At 37.4% G+C, this 18,428-nt stretch overlaps 1 protein-coding gene across 1 annotated transcript; it reads left to right on the forward strand.

Annotated features, from left to right (window-relative positions):
- Positions 1-5,725: 5,725 nt before the first annotated feature.
- Positions 5,726-7,759, forward strand: LOC132097111 (forkhead box protein B2-like). The gene has a single exon (XM_059502735.1). It carries the CDS (start codon positions 6,089-6,091, stop codon positions 7,037-7,039), a length of 951 nt encoding a protein of 316 aa, XP_059358718.1. The 5' UTR covers positions 5,726-6,088; the 3' UTR covers positions 7,040-7,759.
- Positions 7,760-18,428: the final 10,669 nt, after the last annotated feature.

The following is an 18,428-nucleotide window of genomic DNA, read 5'->3' on the forward strand; positions in this document are numbered from 1 at the left end:
TAATTTTCATTTTTGGCTGAACTTTTCCTTTAATCTTTAAAAACACTAATAATGCAATGCTAATTTAATCCATTTTTCATACTATAATATTATAATGTTGATGCCCAAAATTCATTTGATGACGATTGGCTTTAATTTTCAGATTATTTTGTCATTTATTTAGACAAAATAGAATTGACCTTTGATTGCTTATCAAATGTATTGATTATATTTAATTAGATAAGGTATTATTGGTATTCCAAAGTGTTCATACATTGGTAAAGAAATACTGTCTTAGCTTAGAGTGTTTTAAAGCTTTCTGAAGCACTGCGATCTTCCGTGGTTATTGTCACACTTGACTGAATAAGTATCATTCTGTCATCTGCACTAACACATACAGTGAACACACACACACACACTTTAATGCACTAATCAAAGCAAGCTTATTTAGTCTTTTGTAAAGCATTTACGGCCTGATCCTAAATGCTGCGCTCGTGGCTTTGTTCTCTTCTCAAACACAATTAGAAGATAATATATAAATATATACATACTGCAAATGACATGCATATGACGGCTTCATTTGAAGCCCGCTCAGGTCATTAGTAACCCAACAGGGCGCTACAGAGCCGCCGGTCCCTTTCTGCCAGTCGACCAGTGGAGATTTATTTGATATTAACTCCCTAATGGCCTAGCTCCTTTTCTGGTAAAATATGCACAAAAGTCCAACACGAACACTGCCATTCAGTTGAATGCTTATTTATTCACTAAACGAGGATCTAATGTTCAATGTTCCCTGAACGCTAAGGTAGTTCTGGGGGAGGAAGGCTTCCCCCTACAGCTATATACATCATTTATTTTACACATATCCCGGTATCACACACTGAGCAGCGAGGGGAGAAGAACGACTTTATGAAAATCAGAACAGTGAGTGTTACGGGGGACATTAAGAGTTGGAGGGGGAGAGCTGTGAATGGAAGCGAAAGAGGGGCGAGCGAGAAGATCGGTGCTGGAGAGAGACGATGTCTCTCGCCCGCCACCCACAAGCATAGCGGGCAGAGCTCGACACCCCTCTGGTAGGAAGCAGGCTTTCACTTACCGCATCTCTTCAACTCCCAGGCCCTCGCAGCCCGACAAATGGTCGTTATCCACATCCACTTCTTTAAGGCATTAGGAAGGATGCCTATCTTGTGCGTTGTTAAACACACTGTTAATTTAGTCGTAGCACACATGGTCATGAGGCTGGGCTGAGATTGGGTTAAGTTGGCTCTGGTTTTAAATCAATTAAATTAGCTCTCACCTGTTTCTCACCATCTATACCTAACACTTTCCATCCACGAATTGGATCACATCCATTTAAAATGTATGACCTATTTATGTTCAAACCTTACTTTCTCAAATAATACCTCAAAATAATTCCACTTTTCCCAAATTTTGCTGCTTGGAGTCGTCCCAATGTCATCCATTGAAGCGCCGCAAAAGCTTCAAATACTATTGCTATTACTAATCATTTTTACTGATCATATAATATAATAATTAATAAAAGTTTCAGGTTCACTAAATCACATACAGTACATCCTTACATAAAACAGCCAAATGTAGTTTTTTCTTAATTATAAAACCACAAATAATACCACTTTTCCCTCTTCACCCCATTAAAGCTCCACTCTGGTAATAATAGTACTGCTTGTAATAATAGTAATAAAAGTACTAGGAATAATATTACTAATATCAATTGTATATATTAACTTTTATTAATATATTACAATCTAATGCAATTCATATTAAGTTATATATTTATTATACATATATAAATATATCATAATTTAATTTGGTACGTCACATATAATCTTATAAGAAGCAAAGGTTTTTTTTCCCTCTCAAATAATGCCACAAATACTATTAATACTACTTTTCCAAAGCTTTGTCGCTCAGCAGTTCTCATGTCACTTCAAATACTAGTATGTCATTACTAATAACTTTGAATTTAATATAATATGAAATATCATTTTAGTAGTATTGAAAATGATTTTTTATCCACTTTATCTTCAAATACAAGTATTATTATAATACTAGTAATATTAACTTTTATTATAATTTACTATGATATAATATTAAATAATATGTTCTTCTTATTTATTTATTTATTATCTAAATAATATGCTTGCTTCAGTGCTTGCATAACTAATATAATATAATGCAATATAATTAATATTAAACAATATATATATATTTTTATCATTATCATCAATGATAGATAGATTGAGTGTGAAGAAGGGTCTAATAGACATATATGACAGATGGTGACCGATAACCTGACGGTGTGGAAGACAAAGGTTCACTACGGTGTGTTTAGCTTATAAAGACTAGAGTGGATTTTCGAAGGTCTGTTGGGAATGGATTACAGCAGGTCTGAAAATAGCAGGAATATGTTGATGTAGGTGTGAAATATGCATAGTTAATGAATTGTGGCAGGTAAGGAGTAAGGACTGGATTGTGGAAGGTAAGGAGTAACTGTAGGGAAAGGGCTGTGGTAGGTAAGGGCCACTGACTGTGGGCCCCTGGGTGTGTGTGTGGCGCAGGAGACAGACTCTGCCAACTGCACGATTCACTAGGCTCTCACCAGGGAAGAGAGATAGATCGATTTAATGCGTATGTGTGAGTGAGAGAGAAGCGAGCAAAAGAGAGGGGGAAAAATACAAACAGAAAAACCTAAATGTATATTCCATATTAAGTACGAGAATGACTTTTGTACTCAATTGTGTATGTCGGCCTGATCTGCAGGTAGGAAGATGAATGAGTTTGCCTGCATAAATATATAGACCAGAGGCAACGGGAAGGAAGGACAATTATATAAATCTACCTCAAGTGTGCCATCTTGAAGATGTCGTCGAAGTGAGTGCATTTATTGTCGGATAAAGCCTAATCTTAGGGTTAAACCTTGAAGTATCTCTTATAGAGTTTGACTAGGGATATGCCTGATATAGGCCTAACTGATCCAGACTTCATAAACTTTAAAACGGAGCATTAAAGTGAACTTACGGGAGGACTTCCGTGTCACACTTAAAGCGATCATATGTTAATCGCCATCCATAAATCATTCGGTGGCTATGAAGTCCTCTTGCTGGTGCCAAAGACCCATTTCCCAACAGGACCACTCTAATTGATTTAAATGCTTCGTCCTTGCGGCAACGCGACTATGCTCGCTTAGTAAGGGGTCTTTAACGATATTATTATTACTACCGTGATTGCGGGTTTCTCCATTTCCTATTGTACGACTAGAGTCAGAATCTCTCGCCCAAAGCTGAACAAAATAATTATTAGCATCTTGGAACAAACAGACGAGCCCCCCCCACCCTCGCCTCGCGGCCCAGAGCCGACCCCCTCCTCGCGCGCTCATCTCCCCGTCTCCGCTTTTGCCACGTTCAACCCTTAATTTATGCAAAATTAATTGATATATCTTTTATAATTGATGTGCTGTAAAATTAATGAGTAATTTATGTAATTAGTCAATTAAGGCTAATTCCAGCATATGTTCAATATGCCCAGAAGGTGCACTTTACAAGTTGTTATTTGTCCAGGAGTTGAATGCAGCGAAAACCGTCTAATTAATTTCCTATGCATATCAGCGTGTTGTCTACTTAACACCGCGCTTTGTGGGAGCAGGTTTAATATTGATCTAAACAACACGGTGAGGAGGAACGCGCGCGCTCCCGCAGCAGCCTCGCAGGGGCCTTCCGGTGCCAAGCGCGCCGCGTGATCCGGGTGTCAAAGGCGCTTCTAAACACAAGTTATTCGACAGCGGTCTGGCGCTCAAGTTGCATTTCAAAAGACATTAAGCGCGGGACATAATGGCGCTGGGTGTGAAATATGCACGCGCGCGTCTCGTTCGCCGGTGACCCTTTAAACTAGAGAAACACCGGAGCTCTTCAGGAACATAATGAGAAAGATCTGTTGGCTAATTAATTGACACCGTTTTGAATATTCATCGCTAATATAACCACTACGCCTTTAATTATATTGTTGGACATCTCTCTCAGGAAGGTAAATCACTGTAGGCTTAATTAATGTAATGTATTCGCGACCCGCCGGGAACCGCGTAAAGAGGGCGCCTGGCGGGACCGTACCGTGACATCTGGCCGCGCAAGAGCGGCGGCGCTTTTGTTGTTCTGTTTACCGGAGAACCTGTTCTCGCGGGTTACGGTTAGGAAGCGTTTATCCTTGTGAAATACGAGCAAAGTGCAAACAGCTTGACAGGTTGATTCTGACTCCGCTCAGCGCCGGTGAAAAACGGGCGCGCAGACGCGTGCGCTTCTGAACGACCTGTCACTATTATTTCACCTGAAATCACTCAAGAGTTGTGAAATCATAATTGTGGAAACAATTGTCTATTACTGGGGTCAAGTTCTGACACAAGGTATCCAGTTTATGATGGATCATATTCAGGGAAGAAAAATGATGAATAGGTAGCCTACCTTTATCCTTTTTTGCGAAGATGTGGTTGTCCTGGGGTCTTCCCTTTCTCTCCCTCTCATTCTCTGCTGCCTCTCTCCATCTTCCACAACGATATTTTCATCTTTTATTTTTAGCACAATTTATTTTAGCTTAAGGGGTGAGCACAAAATGTTGAGCAATAATGAGCTTAAGAAGTTATGAGATCTGTGTCAGAAGACCTTAAAAGTTGGACAATGTTGTGGTTCACAAAACTAAAAGTTAGGCTAAATAAATAAAAAGCCAAATTTATTTCCGAAGCTTGTCATAATATCCTGTATGTTAATATCACGAATTGAATATGTCTTATTTCAAAAGATAATAATAAAAAAATATAATTGAAATTGAACTGATTTAATAAATAATAGTGCAATTGTAAGATACAGTCTACTGGAGAAGGTATTGCAAATAAATATTTTTCCCCTAAATGTAAATCCCTGTTGCCTGTTTCATTTTTAGTTTAAACATCTAGAACAGAAAAGAATGAGAAAACCTCACTGTCAATTGTTTTGTCTCATATATATAAAATTAAATAAATATTAAATGTAATTTTTTTACTCTATTTTCAATATTTATAGTCCATAACTGTACATTTCCAAATATATTGATAATACAGAAGTGGTATAATGGAAGTCCTTGACTTAAAGTTTATCAGCACATGTTAAGCAACTGTGGTGTAACGAGACAGAGGATAGTGCTACTCACACGAACACAAATCACTATCAGGGTATAGAGTCAAATAATGCTAGCAGTAACTAAACAGAATAAAAATCAAACACTCCAATGTACAAAACAGATAAAAAACTAACTTTTCATAATATAAATAAATAATAATTGTGGTGGTTTGCACTTGAAATAGAATGTTCTTTTCTTCATACATATTTATTTAGGTCATACTCTCTTATAGGACGGCTTTATTTACACTATTTTTCATTTTATAAGTTTTACCGTGCATCAAAAATTAAATCACTGTGAACAATACAGGGCAAATATTAACTATATTCCTGTTTGAATAAAGTCTAAACTTAATAAAAGTTCGATTTTCTGGAATTCGAGACATTTAAAACTATTCCAGTGCTCTACAAAAACAGTGTATGGATCGTTCACGTTCACGCCATTAGTCTTGCAGTGTGTGTTATCATTATCAGACTCATTAGCGAGCGCGCGGCTCTGTGCTTCTGATTGGTACAGATGAGTAGGACTAAACGCACATGAAGTCAGACCCACCCCCTATTTACCCCTTATTCGTCCTAAAGTCAGTGTCATCATAATAAAACGCAACTAAGCGGGGGGTCTGGACCTCTGCCATTCTTACAAAAGCGTCGCGGATCCTCTGCGAGTCAAAGCCGAGCGCGCGCATCCTCCGAGAGAACTTCCCGCGCTCTGAGAGGAGTAACATTAGACAGGTAACTTTCAAACGGTCCCGTTTTCTTTTACATTCTTGTGGATTTTGAACTTTGTGTGATGTTTTCGTGACTAGCGTCTTATAAAGCAGCTGTAAACATAAAAAACAAACAAACAAGTCAATCAAAATTAGGCTATTAGTGCGCTGAATTACTTTTTAATGTCCACGGACGATATGCTGGCTTGCTTCTGACTGATCCTGAAGAGATTTTTAAAAATGCCTCGGCCAGGCAAGAACTCCTACAGTGACCAGAAGCCTCCATACTCGTACATCTCTCTGACCGCCATGGCCATTCAAAGCTCCTCTGAGAAGATGCTCCCCCTCAGCGACATCTACAAATTCATCATGGACCGTTTCCCCTATTACCGTGAGAACACCCAACGCTGGCAGAACTCGCTCCGGCACAACCTTTCCTTCAACGACTGCTTCATTAAGATCCCCCGGCGGCCCGACCAGCCGGGAAAGGGCAGCTTCTGGGCCCTGCATCCGGACTGTGGAGACATGTTCGAGAACGGCAGCTTCCTGCGCCGCCGCAAGCGCTTCAAGCTCCTCCGGGTGGAGCATTCGGCTTGCAAGAGCGGCCCTGTGCTGCACTCCTACCACTCTCATGCCCAGCATGCCTTGCACCAATCCCACCACCATTCGGGCAAGCTGGCCGTGGGACATCCGGAGTACCTGGGCACCATGGACCGGCTCTCCCACTTCCAGAGCTACACGCTTGGCGGCGGGCAGAGCGGCAGCTTCAAACACCCGTTTGCCATCGAGAGCTTGATTGGCAGAGACTATAAAGGAGTGATGGCCAGTGGGTTGCCCATCGCCTCGGTCATGCATCACCTCGGGTATCCTGTGCCTGCTCAACTGGGCAGCATGGTCAACTCGGTGTGGCCCCATGTGGGCATGCTGTCTGAGCCGGTGTCCTCAGAATACCCACCGTTCAATGTGGCAGTCAAGGGGCTGTACCATCATCACCCGGGAACCCAAAGCATGCCTGCTGTGCCCGTGCCCATCAAACCCACACCAACCCTGGGCGCAGTCCCGTCCTTGACTGGCATGACGCCGGGAGTAACGCAGCTGTGCCCGAGAACAGCAGCGCTGATGGAGAGAGACACAACGGCTCTTGTTGAGGAGAAAAGCGTGTCTCTCCATCCTGCCCTCCTGCAGTCCTGAGCCAAATGCTGAAGACTGAGACAAGAGGGGACATAGAGCATGTTTTGGGGACGGCTGTGGACTGATTTGAGATGCCAGCCTTTTCCGGAAGATGCTTTAAGAACTGTTTTTTTTTTTTTTTTTGGCTGTGTGTTAAATTCTGCAGAGTGCAGATTGTCAGAATTGGGCAGTTTTCTGCTTTATGGTATGTGCACATCTTTTAAAAAAAACCCTGAACTGTATAAACTGGAAAAAGAAAAACATTGATGTACATTTTGTAAACCCTTAAACATTAAGCCTTATAAAAGCTACACAGTCCGTGTGTAATGAATTAAAAACGATGACTTGCATGCTTGTGTGCCACATTTGAAACAGTGGATTGTTGTGCATCTGGGAGAGAGTCATGAAATAACCCAAAGTAAATTTTTTGCTAAATTATTGTATTCATGTAACATAGAAAATACCTTTATGTTAAAAATGTTGTTATATATCATCATAAATGTTATACATGTAAATAGGTGTAGAATATCATCACTTAACAGCATTTTAATTGCACTTGTGGTATTTGTTTACACAACATTGAAATATTTTACGAAGATGAAACAATCAAATAGACAATTCTAGTGAATAAAAGCAGGCCTGGTTTAAGTGTGCTGTTTTAAAGTGGCATGTGAGTTAAAAAAAAAAAACAGTATAATTGTATAAGACTTGTAAATTAAATATTTTTTGAGTAAAATCTCAGTTTCTGTGCAGTGGAATGTCTTTATTTCTTTCTGACTGTCTTTTTCTCACTGATTTGTTCATTTGTTTATATTGTAGTAACATTATACCTGTCAGTTCTCGAAGCTGAATTTGCTCATACATATGTAAAATTAAAAGCATATATATTTATATATACTATGCATATACTGTATGTGTAAAATTATAGGCAGTTATATGAGAACAGTTAATACAAATGAGCATTTTTATGAATATAAAATAGTTGTTAAATAATCTCTACATTGTGCTTTGACTGAATATTCTACTTTCATTTTTATCTGTTTCCTGATAGACAGTGGCTGAACTTTCAAAGCGTAAATAGCTTAATAGTTACGCTTTGGCTTCCTCATCTTTTTTGAACATTAAGACAATTGTTGCTCCAAGGCACAGAGACGAAAGACTGAGTCTATTTGCCAAACTACAGAAAACATGGCTCTGTCCAGCAGAGCAGCAGTGAGCTAATAATCCAGCCTGTTGTTGAGTGCTGCTTTATAAGTTTACTGCTGTTCCGTTCATGTCCAGCCATCAGTTTTTTTTATGTAGCTTTCTAATATAGCCAGGAATGTATTTCAAGTGTATTGATGATGCATGCCTGACTTTAACAAAACACATGGAAAAAACATATAAAATGTTCAAGACAAGTCTTCCGTCATGTATTATATTTACCTGATCTTTCATTTAGAGTATGAAACATGAAACTAAAACAATTTTAGAGAAAAAAAAGAGTTCAGTTAAACCAAGTATATTTATTAATTTTCAAGAAGCAAACACATTTGTGTTATGTAGCTGAACATGTCTATTCCACTGAAGTGTAATCATGAGGTTGGCCTGTCTTTCGTCTTCTTTTTTTTCTCATTTTAATTCCCTGATAAAAGTGACACTTTCGTAACATTTTGCTGATTGCACATGTAGATTTCATTCAATTTTGTTGATACATGAATAAGGACGACTATAGGATCAATTAAATTATCAACTTAAATGTCTTAAATGTCTTTAAAAATCAATAGATTTAGATTTTCTTTTAGTGTGTGTGTGTCTGGGATGCTGTGGTTCACGTGAAGCGCCCGTTGAGACGGCCATATGACTTCAAAAGCATCCGTCTGATAAAGTTGTTTTGTCCTGCTCGGCTTGACATGAATTTCACCTTTGAAGTTGAGAAGCTGGTCCTCTTCAAAACACAAAAGCTGCCAGTTGGGAGGCCATTTAGAGTGTCACTGTTTAGCATGGCAAAGGCTCTCTTGTACGTCTTGATTTGCGCGCTGCGGCACACGCTCTCACCAGGAGTGAGCCAAACCTGCCCTCTGAACAAATAAGATGCACAAGTGGCTGCCTGATGTGAAAACTACACCCACATCGCATCTAGTCAATGAAAAAGATCCGTCTCTCTTTCTTACACACTCTCTTCATTACTCTATGGATTCATTACTGTCTGACGGTAGCAATCTCAATTTCTTGGCATCTTAAACGACAAAAAATTTGTCTTTTAACATAAGCAGCTACAGTGTAAATTTCAAACAAAATGTGACATTTTGCATATGTAAGTGCCTGTTGGAAATGAAACATACGGCAAGTGAAAAAAGCAAATATGTGACCATTTCTTATTGCAATTACAATTATGCTGTGACTTTTCAATAAGAAGGATATGCTGATTTCTTTCAGCCCTCGAGCCTTTTAAATATGGATTATCAGGATGAATAGGAATGAGGTCATCGGGAAGTTGCTGGTCTGCGGCTTGTTGAGGGGCAGAATTTGATATGAGATATTATTGTTAATTGCTCTGACTTCAGCAGGGGTGGAGGTGACACATTCATGCCTTTCTTAATGACTGCAAAGACCTCGTCTTCATAATGAAGCGTTTAATTGATGAAGCTTCTTGCCACCATGAGCCCCGGCAACAGCACAGCGACTTAGTGCAATTGTATCATTCTTTATCAATTTTATAATTTTGGCCACTAATTAAGTGTGGATTAGTAATATTATAATAGATACATTGTCTTAATCCTTCATAACACATAATTGAACTGATAGATTCACTGTTTAATCTGTCTGTCTCTTGAAATGTTGATATCAGGGAAATTTTTGCTGTTAAGTATAGCATTAGTATAAAGAGTATGCTCAAATTTAGGTACAATGATGGAAATAAAACTTATGCAGCAACCGCAAACTCAAATACCATTAGGTTTACATACATTACACTTTTTGCTTAAAGGTTTGTGGCCAGAAATATATAAAGAAATCAAAACTTTAATTCAGCAAGGATGCATGAAATTGATCAAAAGTGACGGTAAAGACACTTCTAATGTTACAAAAGATTTATTTTTCAAATAAATGCTGTTCGTCAAATATTCCTGAGAAAATGTATCAGTTTTCAAAAATATATGAAGCAGGACAACATTAATTTTTATAAGAAATGTTTCTTAAGCAGTAAATCATCATATTAGAATGATTTCTGAAGGATCGTGTGACACTGAAGACTGGAGAAATGATGCTGAAAATACAGATCTGCATCACAGGAATAAATTAAACTTTATCTAAAAAAAATTTAAATAGTATTTTTTGAGAGCATAAAAGTCATCTTTCAAAAACATTAAAAACTCCTACCAACCTCAGGCCTCTGTATTTTTCGAGGTGTTTAATTTTGTTAAATATTACAACTTTCAATGTTTTTACCTTGAATTATACTGAATTGCTTTAAACTTTCTTGATTTATTTAATCATTTATTTTTGATACTTTTCAGTTGCCTTCATGTGTTGAGTTTCTTGTTATTTTAATTTTTTATTTTGTTTTATTTAAATTAAAAGCTTTCAAGTATGAAATATTATAATAAAAACAAACTTTTTCATATTCAATACTAAAAAACTATGAGTGCATAAACTATGTTAGTATTTGTGTATTATTTTCTCCTTAAATTTCATCTGTCCCTTAGTTTGAGAACTTATTTCCACTGCAACCAACAATTTTAACACTAATTAAAATATTAATATTAATAAAATATTTTAATCAGTGTTCAAATCTATACACTCTATAGATGCAAGTAACTTGTTAACTGTGATGACAGAGGAAATGACATTCAGATTCAGAAAAAATGACCAAATGACATATTTGTCTGGCGATGGATGAACATGTATATCCTGGAGATGTTAAAGGACATCATACAGTAGTGTCTTGCTCCTCAGGTTGTGATTCATGCTGGAGTTCAATGGAAGCACATTGATCTGTTCTTTCAGGGCTGAGCTTCATTACTTGGCATGTGCCTTCTGCCTTTCCCCTTCAACACACCTCCAGCCATAAGTCAGCGGCTCATAATAAAAAGCTCATCTGCCATGCATTAACAAAAGATGAGTGGAGGTCACCAGAGCTGTAGTGCTGATCACTAAATCTCTCTTCCTCAGTGATTCACTAAGAACAGACAGCCGTGCTCGGACTGACCCCGAGGGCTAATTGAAATGGTTGGAGGTTGTCCTTTTAACAAGGATTGTTAGATGCAGTCAAGTCCTGTGTTAATGGTGCTCAATATAGCAGATTGTCTGCTACTTCCTCTGATTACCTCCATGAATTCTCAAGGCATAGTGTCAGGGTTTCTAAGACCTTTATGAAGTTTTTAAGCTTTTCATAACTTTCAGCTGTCCTAAAAGAACAAGCTGTCGTACTTTTACTCTAGTGACCGTTTCTTAAGGTGTTTTTATTTTATTTTTTTAAGTGTATGGACACAAAAATATTATTCATAATAAGTGTTGTAATATTGTTATAATATAATAATAAATAGCAAAATTATATATTAGTAATAAATCAAGTACACTTAAAACAATTTTTTACATTTATTTTAAGGGGATGTTGTTAAATTAAATAATAATTATTATTAAATATTAATGAATTTCATGTAATTTAGGGTAAAGGTTAGCGTTAGGTTTACTTGTAATATGCATAATTTACTGTTGATACTATAAGCACATGTAACTGTCACGTTAAAAACAAGGAGTTAGCATAAATAATTTGTAAAAGAAAATTGAAGTTGTCTTTTTCTCTAAATTTGCATGGTTTTACTGTTTTGATTAATCTACAGTACAACTACAGTAAAAATATGAGGATACTGTATTTGTAGTATTTTTAGTATAGTATTTCACAAAAAAGAGGGTTTTGAATTAGATGCGTGAGGGAGAAAGTAATTGGTCCTTTGTTTTAAAACCTCATATTTCCTGAGATTATAACCTTTGTGACAACTTGCCCCGGTTGCAGTGTGTTCCTCAGTTTGATGAAATGTTCAATATGCTTTTATCCAATATCCATTTTGTGGAGAAACTTGTTCCCAGAAGTGAGATACGAACCCTAATTTTGGGCAGCACCCTAATTTGTAAAAAAAATGTTACAGACCTTTATATAACTGAACTGTACATATACAGTATAAAAAACAACAGAAGTCAATGGCATGTCTCAGTTTAGATGGCTATGTGAACGTGTGTGTGTGTGTGTGTGTGACCATGCATGCAGGCTCATTTTTTAAGCGAGTGTCTGATGATGAGTGGTGAGAGATGCACACACTGCTCATCTGGAGTTAATTGGCTGTTGACAGCAGTTAAAGGAAAGGTCCTGCGCTGCCTCCCTGCACATTTATCTTGCTATTAGAGCAGGCACTTGGGTTTTTATTGGACTAATTAGCACTCTCTTTCTATCTGCTTAACACTGGCCTTACAGCATGTGCACTCCTGCAACATGTGTGTTTGTGAAAGAGTTCATACACAGCACATCTCTGTTATTATTATGCCAATTAGGCAAACACGTTGGCCTCTGTTGACTGCTCTTCATTCTCCTTCCTGTAAAGTCTCAGAGTGCTTGAGAAGAAAGTCAAAGCTGAGACCGGAAAGAGCAAACTCGAGCTCGCCCTCTTGTGTTCAGAGATTGTATTGCGTTAATGAAACTAGGCAAGCTCTCATGATATTAGGACAGATTGTCGCATGTCTTTTAATTTATTACAATTCTTTTCTCCAAAATAATCGTTTACCCTTTTGGTATATTTTCCCTGAAGTGCTTGTTTAGTAATTGTTTGTGTTTTTTTTCCACGTTTGTTTTGCTGTTGGTTTACCCGAAAAAGCCATTAAATAATATAGAGCACATTTTAAATGTTTGTAGTTTGTAATTGAGTAACTAAAACGATTAGAAATTATTTACTTTAATTTAAATAAGATAAATGTAAAATATTAGCTGAAAGACTAAAAAAACTAAAACTGAAATAAAAACAAATTAAATTAAAAAGTAAAAAATCGAGATAAAAGAAAGAAAATTCTAATTAAAATGGCAAAAGTACATAAAATTACTCAAATTGAAATGAAAATTAAAACTTGAAAATATAAAAATATAAATACTCTAATTGTATCTCAAATATAAATATTACTAAGATGACACTGGAGTAAACAACAAAACAATTGAAGAACAATATATTTTTTTAAATAATCCAAACAGACATCCTCTTTTAAATTTGGCCATTTTGAAATTCTACATTATTTCTGTACTTTTTCTGAATAGTTTTCTGTGTTATCTCTTAAATCCACATTCCGGGAGATTTAAAGAATTTTAATATGTCTATTTAAAAGTTTCATAAATGTGAGATGCGTACAGTAAATACTCACAAGTCAATTAAGAACAACACAAGCATCATGATGCTTAATGCTCAGTGATCAGCACATGTGTAACACTGTGTAACATCTGTGCAGTTCACAAGATCTATTTATTCACAGTTCATTTTTTACTTAATCATTATGGCTGGATGTAGATTGTGTTTAGAAGTCTAATTAAACACTGTCAAACACACAGCTCTGATCATATACAGTAACTGGCATGAAGTTTCTTGCATTGCAAAAATAAAGGAAAATCTGTTTTGAACTGGAACCCCTAAGAGCACATGGTGAAGTAAATATATGGGAAGAAAAATATATTTGTCTTCGCTACTTCTGTCAAAACTTTTGTGAGCAAATGCAAAGCTTCTTGGGAGAGTGCAAAAGTTTTGTATAGGCGAACACAAAGTGGGAAAAATGTCAGGGCAATCAAAAGTGTTGCAAGGGAATGCAAATGTCTTGGGAGAAATGTAAAAGTTGTGTGAAAAAACAAGAATGCATAAGTTTTGTAAGTCAACGCAAACTTTTAAAAAAAAATTTAGGAAACCAAAAAAACTTGAGAGAACGCAAATATTCTCAGGGGGATACAAAAGTGTTGTGAGGGAAACGTGAAGGTTTTGTGAGTAAAATCAGTTTATTGGGGATTGCGAAACTTATGAGGGAACACAGAGTTTCTGAGGAGAACGCAAAAGTTTTATGAGCACATGCAAAGTTTCTCTGGTTAAAGCAAGACTTGCAAAGTTTCTTGGGGAATGCAGGGAATGCAGAGTTTCTCATGAACAACCATTTTTACCCAGTCATAAACATGTTTGCAACATCAGTAAACCAGATCCTTATGGATAATGGCGTCAGTACAGCCCTGTGGAAAAAGCCAGCATATGCTGGTTAGGTATGTTTTAAGCATGACTTCAAAACATAGCTAACCAAGCATATGCTGGCTTTTTCAACAGAGAGCATGGACCTTCCATGGCTCAAAAACACTAACTCTTGCTAATTTAGAACTGCAAACAGAGCATTAGAGCACTAACTTCTTTCATGCTTCACAAAAGAAAAGAAAATCATATAGGGTTGTAATGACATGATGACAGCATTTTCATTTTCACTTTAATGGTAAACTAATACCATATTAAACAAGTGTGAGACATAAGTTAATGAACTATAGACTGTACACATATACGGTTCTAGTATGAAGTTTAGAAAAGCAGTTTGTGATCAATCATCAGAGTCCGATAGGCCTTGTCTTTCAATCCAATAATCCACACTTTTTTTCCCAGTTAAATAAGTGCATTTTCTGGGTGCACTTGTTCTAATTTTCAGTGTTAACACAATACACACACTATTTATTCTACAATATGGCAAATAATAGTGCACAAATAGACAAATTGGGACACACCAATAATAAAAAATTATAAAAATTGTCATGACATTTTACACTGTAATCTATAATCTTTGTTTGAATAAATAACTTTTATCTTGTGCAAGTTATAATGAACTATTTATTATGTCAACTTTTGTCCTTAGCCGTTTGGATGATCTGCAGTGGAGATCTGTGAGTTACTTTGTGTGGTCAGTGTGTAGTTTTAATGCTCAGCTCAGGTCAGTCCATCATATATTTCAATGCACAGTGACCAATCACAGCAGACTTTCTGTCCTAAAGGCCGCCTCTCTCTTTCCTCTGTATGTAGACTATAGTTTCCTTATCAACTAAAATCATTGAAACTGATTTCAGAAAAGCTCCTACAATCAGTAACCCATAAAACATTTCTATCACAGAGAGCCACACTGTAGATCAGATGCAGATGATGAAATATTAGTTCTTTTTCTTTCACATCACTGGTGGCACTTAAAAAATAAACCTTTGCTTAGAAAACAGTCTGGGCAGGCTCTGTTCTCCACTTTAGCTTCATGTAGTGGGGTCAGAGGTCCTGCTGAGTCTACTGTCCCCATTAAAGGGTTTTGGTGGGTGGAATTATTCACAATACAGTACTCAGCTTCTTCTCTGGGTATGCGTTCTGTTGTGTATCTGTTTGTTTGTAATAGAAGTTTCATGATTTTTGTATGTATTATGTAATAATCATTCTGAGGAGTTATTGTTTGCTTTTATTGGTTTTCATCTGATCACATTATGGCACTTTAGTTTAAAAACATACAATGCTTATATATATATATATATAGAGAGAGAGAGAGAGAGAGAGAGAGAGAGAGAGAGAGAGAGAGAGAGAGAAATCCAATATAGACAGTGACACTGAACACAGTGCTGCAGCACCACCTGGTGTATTGTAATGTAGTAAGTACTTATGCTTTTTTATTTTAGCTTTTTAGAATTTAAGATTAGTTTTTTTTTCCGGCAAGGTAGTCTACACGTGGATTATTCAGTTGTTGGCCAGTAGAAAGCGCTTTTGACTCGCTGATACTGATCATTAGAAAAATAAAATGGTAGGGTTACAGAATCGAAAGTTGTCTCTAATTGGTCCGATATATTAGAATTTGTATATTGAATTTTTGCACTGTTTTTTGTTAAATTAAATACCACGTGAGCTTCTCAGTTCTGTAGTAAAGATGTGTTATTATTCAACCTGTAGCGGAAGCAGCACATTGATAGCGTGATCACACACAATCTGTTACTTTTCTCAGCGCCTCTCAGGATTAACCAATCACATTCGGTTTTGATTACTGGCTACTTTTATGAAATACGTTTTTAGCGATTTCTAGAGCGAATCTGTACCATTTAAACCCATCCTTTGAATCTATGAATATATCTAATGGTTATTTTTAGAGTACAAAACTCTCTAGTGAGACAGAAAACGCCTTGAGATCTGACTGTATAGCCACAGCTGATGTTTTTTTCTGAGCTGCGGGCAGACAGTCTGAGTCCGACTCGGATGAAGACTCCCGTGATGTAGTCACAGACACGCGTCAGCTCGAACGTCACTCACGACACGCGGATCTTCGTGACAGTCTGCTCTGCCGGTGTGAGGACGCGCCTTCGGCTCCATAATAAGTGTTTCTGTAGATACAGCGGTTCGTGAGCGGCGCGTCTGTGAAATGATCGGTACGACGTTCAGCCGATCCCCTGCTCGGTCCGTTCATCAACTGTTAGCTGAAAGATTAAGCAGTCAGAGATTACCAATAAAGTCATGCAGCGGATCAATTTTTGTTTCGAACAGGGATATAATATAAACTGAAAGTAAGTACTTGATTAATTGTTCTTCATAACTGTTACTACTGCAAGCATTTTGTTTAATTGTAGTCAAGTGCTGTTGAAACCTATTACTTATTCAACTGCATTTCTAAGGAAAGTTTTTGTTTCCTCCTTAGAATGTTATTTAACGAAATCCAATTTATTCTACTTAATGAAATGCATTTGAATGTAAAATATATAATTATAATTCTCTTTATTTTAACATGAAGCAAATCATTTAATTTACATGGATTAGCCAATAAACGGTTTCTCAACTGCATGCCTTTTTTCCCTTCTTCTTTTTAAAGATCATTACTAAGGTCAGGATTTGGAAAAAATATTGATTTAAGTAGGTTTATTTGCACAGTTTAGAGCTTCAGATTTACTGAAGTGAAAATCTTAACTGTATCTCCGTTTCAGACAATGTTATTTTAGTATTATAAGTATTAAATTATTATTTAATTTATTTATAGGCTACTATTATATTATTTATTAATGTTGGGGATTATATTTCATATTTTCTTATTTTATTTTTAGTACAAGTTTTAATAATTTATGTGCTTTCATTTTTATTAGTGTTTTTAATATTTATATATAGCTTTTATTTTGTTTTGTTAGTTTTGTTAATTTTATTAACTCATTACTTAATTAAACTTATTTTATTTAAAGGTACAGGTTGTATGACCTGCCACTAGAGGGCACACTACCAAAACAATAACAATCGCATGGTTTGATGACGCTAAAAAGGAGCGTGGAATGATGGGATTTGTTGTCTTGTACCCAACAATACAGCAAATATAGTTTGACAGTAAATTATCTAATTAATTGATTACTGTTTAGTCAGATGATATGAAAATGATTACCACTTGTTCAACAACTATATACACTCGTGTACATTCAAACACAATAATTGGGCATACATAGCAAACGCGAGTTCACCAACGATTTGCGCGAGTAGATTACATACAAAGTCAATGCAAAGACGCGATCAGACTATGGATCAGACGTGTCCTTGCGTGGGTCTAGAGACGCGATGCGCCGCGTTTGGCGTGTATGCCCCATAATACTAATCTTGTTGATCGTTATAATAGCATATGTTTTCTGTAAAGATGCGAATCAAAACAACTCACCTGTCGAGTAAAACACAAGTGAGATCGGCATCTCTTTCTAGTTGAAGTTTGTTGTGAAGCTCTCTCCATCTAGAAAATGCAACACCGATATTGATCCTCGCTCTTTCTCTCCTCTTGTCCCTAACTGGGTCGTTTGGTTGGCCCGTACGCTTAGGTTTACATGAGCGGTCCTTGTCGACAGAACCAGCGGCAGACGGTAAACAGTAATTATGTTCCATAAATAAGTAACACAATGGTACTTAAAAATCAGAATGAGTTGCATTAGTCTCTCCTCTCCTCTCCTCTCCTCTCCTCTCCTCTCCTCTCCTCTCCTCTCCTCTCCTCTCCTCTCCTCTCCTCTCCTCTCCTGTCCTGTCCTGTCCTGTCCTGTCCTGTCCTGTCCTGTCCTGTCCTCTCCTGTCCTGTCCTGTCCTGTCCTCTCCTCTCCTCTCCTCTCCTCTCCTGTCCTGTCCTGTCCTCTCCTCTCCTCTCCTCTCCTCTCCTCTCCTCTCCTGTCCTCTCCTGTCCTCTCCTCTCCTCTCCTCTCCTCTCCTGTCCTGTCCTGTCCTGTCCTGTCCTGTCCTGTCCTGTCCTGTCCTGTCCTCTCCTCTCCTCTCCTCTCCTCTCCTCTCCTGTCCTGTCCTCTCCTCTCCTCTCCTCTCCTCTCCTCTCCTCTCCTCTCCTCTCCTGTCCTGTCCTGTCCTGTCCTGTCCTGTCCTCTCCTCTCCTCTCCTCTCCTCTCCTCTCCTCT

This window comes from Carassius carassius, chromosome 21 (genome assembly GCF_963082965.1).
Source record: "Carassius carassius chromosome 21, fCarCar2.1, whole genome shotgun sequence".
In the NCBI taxonomy this organism is placed as follows: Eukaryota; Metazoa; Chordata; class Actinopteri; order Cypriniformes; family Cyprinidae; genus Carassius; species Carassius carassius.

Coding starts and splice junctions, on each gene's coding strand:
- LOC132097111 (XM_059502735.1), top strand. CDS start 6,089: ATGCCTCGGCCAGGCAAGAACTCCTACAGTGACCAGAAGCCTCCATAC.